Here is a 9,470-nt window from a genome sequence, read left to right on the forward strand (position 1 = left end):
GGCGTGGGGCCCCAGGGCTGCCTGCCCGGCCTAGTGGGGGCACTGCGGACACCTGCCTATGGGGTGGGCGCCGTAGGGCTGCCTGAGTTGCGCCACTTCATCTACAAGCCCCTTGACATCCCTGACAACTACCGCCAGCTGCCCCAGTTCACCAGGTAACTAGGATGGGGTGGGGGGAGGTGGGGGGGGACCTAGGTGTCTTGGCTCCTAGCTTCCCATTCCTCGAGAAGTACCCTTGTTCCCTGATGTACTGGGGTTGTAGGGAGACTAGGAAGCTCCCAGTATGGAAGCTGGGGGCAGCTGGGGGTGGGAGGGACCCAAGTGTCCTGGCTCCCTGCCCACTGGGATCTACCACCAGCTGCCTTATTTTCTCCTGTTCCCTGTTGAATTGGGATTTTGGGGGGCACTGGGGAACTCCCAGTATGGAGAGTGGGGGTAGCTGGGGATGGGAGGGACCTAGATGTCCTAGCTCCCTAGGCCCCAAGAATGACCTCCAGCTGCCTCATAGTTTCATAGTAGGTAGGGTCGGAAGGGACCTGAGCAGATCATCAAGTCCGACCCTCTGCCATGGGCAGGAAAGAATGCTGGGTTCTCAGCTAGATGTCTACCTAGCCTCCTTTTGAAAACGCCAAGGGTAGGAGCGAGCACCACTTCTCTTGGAAGTTGGTTCCGGATCCTAGCCACCCTAACTGTGCAGTAGTGCCTCCTGATGTCTAGCCTGAATCTACTCTCCATCAATTTATGGCCATTATTCCTTGTTACTCCCGGTAGTACTCGGGGAAACAGGGACTCTCCCATTGCCTGCTGGTCCCCCTTGGTCAGTTTATAGATGACCACTAGATCCCCTCTCAACCTTCTCTTGTGGAGGCTGAACAGGTTCAGGTTCTGTAGCCTCCCCTTGTAGGGCCTGCCTTGCTGCCTCAGTTTCCCCAGTTTGCTGATAAACTGGGGTTTGGGGGAGGGGCGGGGCACTGGCTACCAATATGGATGCTGGGGAGAGGTGGGGGTGGGAGGGACCTAGGTATCTTGGCTGCCAGGGAACAAGAACTAGGTTTGGGGGTGGGGACTGGGGAGCTGGCAGTATGGGTGTCAGTGGGAAGCTGGGGATGGGAAGGACAGGAGTCCTAGCTCCCTTCTCCAAGAACTACCTCCAGCTGCTTCAGTTCCCCCCCGTTACCTGATGAACTGGGGACGGGGTGAGCCAGATGTCCTGGCTTCTAGCTCTGTAATTCCAAGAGCTATTGCCAGCTAATCCAGTTCTTCAGGGAATGAGGGAACTGGGATTGCAGGGGTGATCGGGGGGTGGTATCGGGGAGCTCCCAGTATGGAGACTTATGGCAGCTGGGGGTAGGAGGGACCCAAGTTTCCTGGCTACCAGCTCCCTAAGAATGATGACTGTGGCAGGGGCGGGGGGTGGTGGCACCTGCTGGGTTAGAGCAGGGCAACCTGGATGCCTGCATTCTCTCCTGGCTTTGGGAGGATTGTGGGGCCTGGTGGGTTAGAGTTGGGGAGCGCGGATACCTGGGTTCTCTTCCAGCTCTTGGAGGGCACTGAGGGGAGTAGAAAGGGAGGTGCTGGAAGCCTGGATGCCTGTTTTCCCCCCAGCTCTGGTGGGATGTGGGATCTGCCAGCTGGCTGAATAAACAGATGCACCCTGCCCCTGCCCTGGCACTAAGCCAGCTTGATTTGATTACAGTTCTGAATAAGACAGGGTCATGAGCCTTGATCTTGAACTGGGAAAACTGAGGCCTAGGATGGTGACTTGGGAGTCTAGAAGGCTTGGAACCTAGGTATCTGGGCCCCTTCTCTTCAGACCACACTCTTCTTCTAGAGAACCCAGGTGTCTGGGCTCGTGGTGCCCTCTGCTCTAACACCCACCCCAAGATGCCAGTTGGAGAGAGCTGGGAGAGAACCCAAGTGTCTGGGCTGTCCTCCCCCTCTACTCCTCTCTAGATCCCGTTGTCTCTCAGAGAACCCAGGCATCTGGGCCCCTGTTTCTTACCCTGAGATACCAATCCCCTCCCAGAGCTGGAAGGGGATTGGCATGTTTTCACCCAGGCATCTGGGTTCCCAGCCTCCACTCCCCTCCTAAAGAACCCATGCATCTGGTCTCCAAGCACCCTGCTCTCACCCCCACAGCCTCCACTCCCCTTTTGAAGGAGAACCTAGGTGTTGGGGCTTCCAGCCCTTTTCTTCCAGTCTCGCTCACTAGGTTCCAGTCCTGTAGCAGCACTAGGAGGGAATCCAGCCATCCTGGGTTCCAGCCCCTGCTCTTATCTCTTAGGCCCCAGGCTAGTGCCAGCCCTGTGGGGGAACCACAGGTGTCCCGGCTTCCAGTGTCTGGCCTCCCCTGCTCTAACCTGGTTCCAGATGGGGCCTTATATGTGGGAGGATCGTGTGGTTGGGGGGTTGGTTTCTCCCAGGGGCTCTGACACCCTTTGACTCCTGCAGCCCAGAGCTAGAGGAGCCCTACTCCAGCGAGGAGGAGCGGTACCGCCTGTTTGACCTCTACCACTACCTACACAGCCGCATCCACAGCTCCTCACGGCCCCTGCGCCTCATCTACCATGTGGCTGAGAGGGAAACGCTGCTGGCCTGGGTGAGTGGGGCAGGTCTAGGAGGGCATCTGAGAAAGCAATGGGCAGAATTGTTTGGGGCTGGGGTCATTAGTAGGTCTCATGGTTAACCCTCATCTTCCTGAAGGTGTATTCATTTTGTCTTTTTCACTGGTTTCCTGGCAGCCTAATTGCTATCAGTAGGTTTCTGAGTCAATAGGTCTTTCACTGAAGTGAATCCTGCTTTTCTCTTTGATTTCCTGATGGGCTGGTTGCTGTCAGTAGGTTTCAGAGTTGACATGTGTCCCCTTGAAACAGGTTCTCATTACTTTTCTGGCAGATCGGGCAGTTGTCAGTAGGTTTCAGAGTAAACACCTGTTCCATTGGAAGGGTTGCTTGTGCATTTCTCTGTCTTGTTGATGTTGGTAGTTTTCAAAGTTAAACATACATCTCATAGAGATGGGTTTTTGTGTGCTGTTCTGTGTGATTGATTTGCCTGGTTGCTGTCAGTAGGTTTTGGAGTCAACAGAAGCCCTGTTGAAATAAGTTCTCTCTGCTTTTGTCACTTATTTCTTGACAGATTGGGTTGTTACCAGTAGGTTTCAGAGCCATGGAAATGTGTTTGTTGTGCCTTTTTCCGTGACAGGCTGGGTTTCTGTTAGTAGGTTCTAGAGTGAACACCTGTCCCACTGAAGGGGGTTTTGTGCCTTCCTCTGTGATTACCTGCCAGTTGAGGTTGTCATTAGGTTCCAGAATAAATTCCACTGCCATTGGTGCCTCTTCCCACAATTCCCTGGCAGGTCAGATCTGTTGTCAGTAGGTTCCAGAGTCAATGCTCATCCTCTCAAAACAGGCTCTTTGTGCCTTTCCTCAGGATTTTCTGGCAGGTTGGATTAGTCAGTAGGTTTCAGAATCAACACCCACCCCCTCAAAGCAGGCTCTTTGTGCCATTTCCTATGATTTTCTGGGAGGTTGTGTTCGTAATCAGTAGGTTCAAGCGTTAACACACCTCACTTCAAAGCAGATGGGCGTAGCTACTCATTCTCCATCCTTTCTATCCCGCAGGTCACCAGCAAGTTCGAGCTCTACACCTGCTTCAGCCCACTGGTGACCAAGGCGGGTGCTATCAACATCCTCACCAAGCTGCTACGCTGGATCAAGAAGGAGGAAGACCGGCTCTTTATCCGCTACCCGCCCAAGTACTCCACCACACCTCACCCTGCCAAGGGCACTAAGGCACCCCGGCCTGATGGGGCTGAAAATGGCTTCTTCTCTGGGCTCTAGGCCTCTCCCACAGCTTTGGAAGAAGGGGGTGCTAGGGGAGAGTAACACCCCCTTCCGCCCTGTATTTTGGGGGCAAGTAGCTAATTTTAGGGCCCCTGTCCTCTTCCAGAGGGGGTTTGGACTTGTCTTGAGGAGAAATTCTCTCCATGCCACAGTGACCTGTGTTATTTATTGTACGGGCTGGGGGGAGGGGAGTGGCTAAGCCTGGAGCCAGGGTATCAGGGTGGTGGGGGTATCAGGCATTTGCAGGGTGTTTATTTGCCCTGGCCTGGGGCAATAAATCGCTGGCTTGCTTCTCAAGGTGATGGGGGGGGCGTGCTGAGAGAAACAAGTTTGTCTTCTTTCCATGTTTCCTTGGGCACCAAGTTAGCCATGGCTTTCTTGAACTTGGGGCCATGAAGCATTTTTCCCTCTGCTTCAGAGGGATTCAGGGGCATTCCTCCCCCTTCCTAACATTCTCCAGTTCCTTCTAAATGGGTGTTTAACCAGTGGAGCCTGTGGTTTTGGTGTGTCCCCCACCCGCTGTGGGTAGGCCAGTCACCCCCGCCTCCACCCTGCCGTTGAGTTTGGGGTTCCCTGCTGCTTTTGAGGCCAGAAATGCAGCCACCTCCTGGGAGAAACTAGAATGACATTGGTTCCTCCAACACACCCTGGCTCCTCCCTGTGTTTGTTACCCCCCCCCCCCCCCCCCCACCCGCACCCCCGCCGGCCCCCCCCCCCCCCCCCCAACGTGGCATCCAGGTGTCTGTCCATCTTTTGCACTTGTGTCCCGGGGGGGGTGTTGGACAGCCCAGCATCCTTTGCACATGCAAACTACTGGCCTCTAAACTGCACTTGAATCCCCTAAGGACTGCCAGCGTGGCTGAGGCAGTCTCCTTTGGGTGTTTTTTGTCCCCCTTTTTACTCCCATTGCTCATGTCTCCCTCCTGGGAGCCCTGGCAGCTCTTCCCCTCCTCCTATCCCTCGCTTTGGGTTGGCGTGGGTAGGGTAGGGTGGGGCAGGGAGGGAGTGGATTTCCATGCATGGCATATCATGCTGGGGTTTCCTTCGGGTCAGACTGGTGTACTGAGAATCCAAATATCTTATTAAAAAGGAAAAAAAAATCCAAATTGAGTTGTTTTGAGGTAGCCATCATGTGCTAGACCCATGGCTTGAGACATGTATGGTGAAAAGCCAGATTTAGACCTAGATTGATGTCAACTTTCTGCTAGTTTTGAATTCTGTGTGGGGTTGAAGTCTCCAGTTTTAATTCTCTCTCAGGTTCAGTTATCTCCAGGGCCTTATTACAGACGTTCGGTTTCTCCTGGGGAAGTCATCGCTCTCCCAGGAGAAACCCCAAATGTGGCAGATGTTCAGGGTTTTTCTCCCAGAGTAAAAATGGTGGCTGCAGGAGGAAAATAACTTAGAACAACCAAACTTAAATCTCTCCCAGGAGAATGGGAGAGTGAATGTCTGTACTTGCTTGAATTCTCTCTGAAGTTGAATTCTCTCCTGGGTTAGTGGTGGGTGCCTGAGTGAGACTTGCTTCTATCCCACACACTTGCCCTCTCTCTCTCTCATTGCTGCTGCCTCTCCCTGGGGAGAATTTGGGCCCCAAAATGGCTTCTTCAACATGTTTTTCTGTCACTTTCCTTCCTGTTCAAATATCAGCGGATATCACTTGACCCCTTCATGGACATCGTAAGAGAAGTGGGGCTGGATCTAGAGATCACATTTAGTCCATCCCCCTGCCTGAGGCAGAATCAGCCTTGTCCAAACTATCCCAGACACATCATCAAACCTCTTTGTAAAACAACTGTCAGCCTTGACACAGGTAAAGCAGGGGGACCATGGCAGCCCAGAGTCTTGCTGCTGCAAAAGGTTGTTAATATACACTCGAGAGGTTTCAGGCAGAGGCCTTGCCCCTGCTACAGAGGAAGCCAACCTCCTCTTTGCCCCCATCTGACCAGGGGAGATTCCCTCTGCTGGCTGGGATCACAAAGCCTCCTTAAGATTCCCTGGCCTTAGCTGATCCTAAATTAACCCAGCACTAATAAACCTGGCAGCTGCCAGGGTCCCTTCTGCTGCTCCTGCTATATATTACATACATTATACACTTAACTGGTTAATTATGCAATATATTTTGACTGGCCACATGTCTATCCAGGTATAAAAACAGCCAACATGCTATGAAGTTAGTGCTTGAAAATGTGTAACGACTCTATAGCTGGTTTCTATCTAGCTTTAATTGGAATGTGTAGCAGGGCCCCATGATTAGCTCAGGCTTAGATCACTTGAGGCCTGGAGGGAAGAATAAGCCATACTGTTCTTGGGGAAGGGGGGGTGGAGAGGGTGGGGTAGTTTGCAAGGTTAAAAAGCTATTTTGCAAGCAGTTTTCGTGCCTTTTTGGCTGTGGTTTCTCAGCTCTACAGGCCCTGATTGGATGCCTGTGCTCCCAAAAAAGGGGTTGCACCTCTTTGTCGGCAATAGAGCGAACGAAGAAAGGAAGTCGCTGGCCACAAGCAGGCTTACAAGGAGCTGGAAATAGAAGCGTAAGATGCATGGAGACAGCCTTCGCTAGCCCCTGAAGCAGGTTATTTTAGTTTGCGGGGGCCACCTGTTGCAGCACCTCGGTTTGCAGAGGCCTGGGGACCCATTAGCCAGGCAACCCGCTTGCCTCATACTAACTGCTGCCTTTCAGGCACACCCAGTCCCTGCTCTAGCTGTGGAGAGGTCTAGCTAAAGGCAAGGGCATCTTTTTGGCTAGGAGATGAGGGTGGCAGGGAATGGTACTGACACCAAATATTTACCTGCCAGAAAATCATGGAAAGAAACCCTGTTTTGAGGGGGTGGACATTGACACTAAAACTTGCTGATGAGAAAACCAACCTGCCAGGAGATTGTGGAAAAAGTTACAAAGAACCTGTTTCAAGGGGGATATGTGCTAACTCTGAAACCTACTGACAACTAATCTGACCTGCTGGGAAATCATGGGATAAGGCATAAAGAACCTGCTTTTGAGGGCACACATGTTGACTCTGAAGCCTACCGATAACAAATCTGACCTGACAGGAAACCTTGAAAAGAGGCCAAAGAATCCATTTTGAGGGGATGAGTGTTAACTGTGAATTCTACTAACAACAAATCAGCCTGCCAGGAAATCATGAGAAGAACACAGAGCCCAGACATTGCTGTCCTCAAGGGCTGTTTACACCCAGGCAAAGGTCCAAATCTTTGCTCTGATTTCAGTAGGGGCAAAAGGCTGTACCCCACCTACCCCTGAAGGTGGGGATGGTGTCCAGGCTCCCATTGTCCCCTACCATAACCTGCCAGCCCCAACTACCAGAGTGAGGACAGAACCTAGGTATCCTGGCTCACAGCCCCAGCCCCCCTACTCCAACCAATAGGCATCCCACTCCCTGACCAAACCCAGGCATCCTGGCTTCCCATTCACCAGACCCCACTTGGCTCTGAGCATGAACTGAGGTGTCCTGACTCCCTTTCCCCCACAACACCCTCTCCACAGATCTGTCCTGATCCCCTAATCTCTCCTGAGGATGGAGCCCAAGTGTCCTGGCCCCTCTTCCCTCAGCCTTGGGGACAGAACCTAGGCCTCCTGGCTCCCAGCTGGCTCCCCCACTCCCAAGAGCTGAGGAAGAAACCCAGGAGTCCTGGGCCCAAGTCCCCCTTCCACTGGCTTCTGGTCCACTTAAGAGCGCTACCCGCCCCCACATGCTCAGGGGGTGGGGCGAAGTGAGGCCAGAGCGGCTGTTGGAAAAAGGCGGGAAAAGCAATTGGAGTGGGGAGGGGCTGAGGAGGAGGCAGCTTCAAGCCCACTCCCCTACAGCAGCCTAGGGGGCAGCAGGGCCATGGCGAGGAAAGGGGAGGGTGAGGGGCAGATACGTCCACCACAGTCCCATAATACCATGCAGCTCATGGGGCAGATACACTCATGGCAAACGCATAGTGCCCTTCACCTCATGGGGCAGATACACAAATGACAGTCTCATTTTCACCTCATGGGGCAGATACATGCATGGCAATCCCATAATGCCCCTTGGGTCATGGGGCAAGTATGCCCATGTCAGTCCCATAATGCCCTGCTCCTCACGGGGCAGATACACCCACAGTACTCCCATAATGCCCTTCATTTCATGAGGCAGATGCATCCAATGGGCACTCCATAATGCCTATTACCCAATCAGGCTTATAAAACCATTGCTATACCACAGTGCCTTTCAGCCTGGAGATTAACCACATCCCTGACCACCCCACAATGCCCTGCGTCCTATGCATGGGGATGGATAAACCCACCCCACCCTGTCCTTCCTCCCACTTTTCTGTGGAGCAGGTAGAGGCCACAGAGGGTTGCTATGGGCCTCCTGCTAGCCAGTCTCATCCAGTGGGTTTTTTTCTTTTTCCATTGCTCAAAGACCTGGGGCCCAAGGCAGAGGAGCTGCTGTTGTTGGTGAAGCAACTGCAGAAAGGTACAAGAAGTGGGGGGGGGCTAGAGGGGCTGGGTGCCTGGATTTTTCTCCCAGGTTTAGGATAGAAGTAGGGTCTGAGTGATAATAGCAGGGGGGGGCTGGGAGCCTGGATGCCTGGGCTCTATTCTGGGAGGGGTCTGTGGTCTGAGAGGTTACAGCGAGAGGCCTGGATGCCCAGGTACCTGTGTTCTCTTCCAGCTCTGGAAAAGGAGTAGGGGTAGAACTGGGGGGAGCCAGGACGCCTGGGTTCTTTCTTAGCTCTGGGATGGAGATAGTGCCTGATGGGGCAGAGCAGGGAGCTGGGAACCCTGATGCTGGGTTCTCCCCCAGCTCTGGAAGAGGGATGCTGTCCTGTGAAATGGAGTAGAGGGATGTGGCTGCTTCCTGCACGTAGTGTGGAGGCAGACATATGGGCCCCACTCCTGAGGGTTCCTAGACGGAGAGGCAGATGGATGGTTGACCTCAGGGGAGATGGATGGCTTGAGCCCCATGGGGCACGTACTGACTGTCCCCTCCTTTTCTGCAGCAGGGGACCTGGAGCCCAGGATCGAGGACCTGGTCAGCAGGATCAATAAACTGCAGCAGGGTGAGCTTGGCTGTCTGTCTGTCCATCCACCCCACAATCCATCTCTTCATCCCCATATGCTCCCTCTTCCTTTTGCTTATGACCATCCCCAGGCACATGTGTGTGCCCCTTCCTTCACACCCAGCTGTCTGTCTGTCCATCCCCAGACGCTCCCTCTATTCTACCCCCCTGCAGCCCCTCTCATCCATCCCATTTGGGTTGATCTGTCCCACTGCACTCATCTTTATCTGTACACCTTTATGCACACACCTCTCTGCCTTCTTCCTTCCCTCCATCTCATTGTTTCTGCATCTGTTCATTTAGCTCTGCACACACATCTCTCCATCCATCCATCCCTGCACTTCCTTCCTTCCTTCCCTTCATTCTCTTTCTCCTTCCAGCCCTCCTCCTCTACACATACTTCATTCTCTCTGCATCCCTCCATCCATCTGTCCATCCTTCCATAACACATTGCATCATCCATCCATCATGCATCTCATTCTCTCTGCACCCATCCATTTATCCATCCTTATACACATCTTGTTCTCTCTTCATCCATCCACCCCTGTACACACACTGCCATTCCTTCCCTTCCTCTCT

At 53.3% G+C, this 9,470-nt stretch overlaps 2 protein-coding genes across 4 annotated transcripts in view; both read left to right on the top strand.

Annotated features, from left to right (window-relative positions):
- The window catches only part of LOC102388478 (vacuolar fusion protein MON1 homolog B), a 9,604-nt gene extending 5,060 nt beyond the window's left edge, over positions 1-4,544 (top strand). Inside the window, exons 5-7 of the mRNA XM_025192568.1 lie at positions 6-155; positions 2,452-2,599; positions 3,621-4,544. Coding sequence (XP_025048353.1) covers positions 6-155; positions 2,452-2,599; positions 3,621-3,839 — 517 coding nt within the window. The 3' untranslated portion in view covers positions 3,840-4,544. The remainder of the gene's footprint in view (positions 1-5; positions 156-2,451; positions 2,600-3,620) is intronic.
- A 10-nt stretch (positions 4,545-4,554) lies between these two features.
- The window catches only part of LOC102384727 (synaptonemal complex central element protein 1), a 10,570-nt gene continuing 5,654 nt past the window's right edge, over positions 4,555-9,470 (top strand). For 2 of the 3 annotated variants that reach the window (XM_025192575.1, XM_014526039.2), the window contains exons 1-2: positions 4,555-8,305; positions 8,832-8,891. In XM_025192575.1, the coding sequence (XP_025048360.1) occupies positions 8,095-8,305; positions 8,832-8,891 (271 nt within the window). In that variant the 5' untranslated portion in view covers positions 4,555-8,094. Of the gene's footprint in view, positions 8,306-8,831; positions 8,908-9,470 lie in introns of all 3 variants that reach the window. The other variant, XM_025192576.1, reaches the window with a different exon arrangement.

This window comes from Alligator sinensis, unplaced genomic scaffold (genome assembly GCF_000455745.1).
Source record: "Alligator sinensis unplaced genomic scaffold, ASM45574v1 scaffold778_1, whole genome shotgun sequence".
In the NCBI taxonomy this organism is placed as follows: domain Eukaryota; kingdom Metazoa; phylum Chordata; order Crocodylia; family Alligatoridae; genus Alligator; species Alligator sinensis.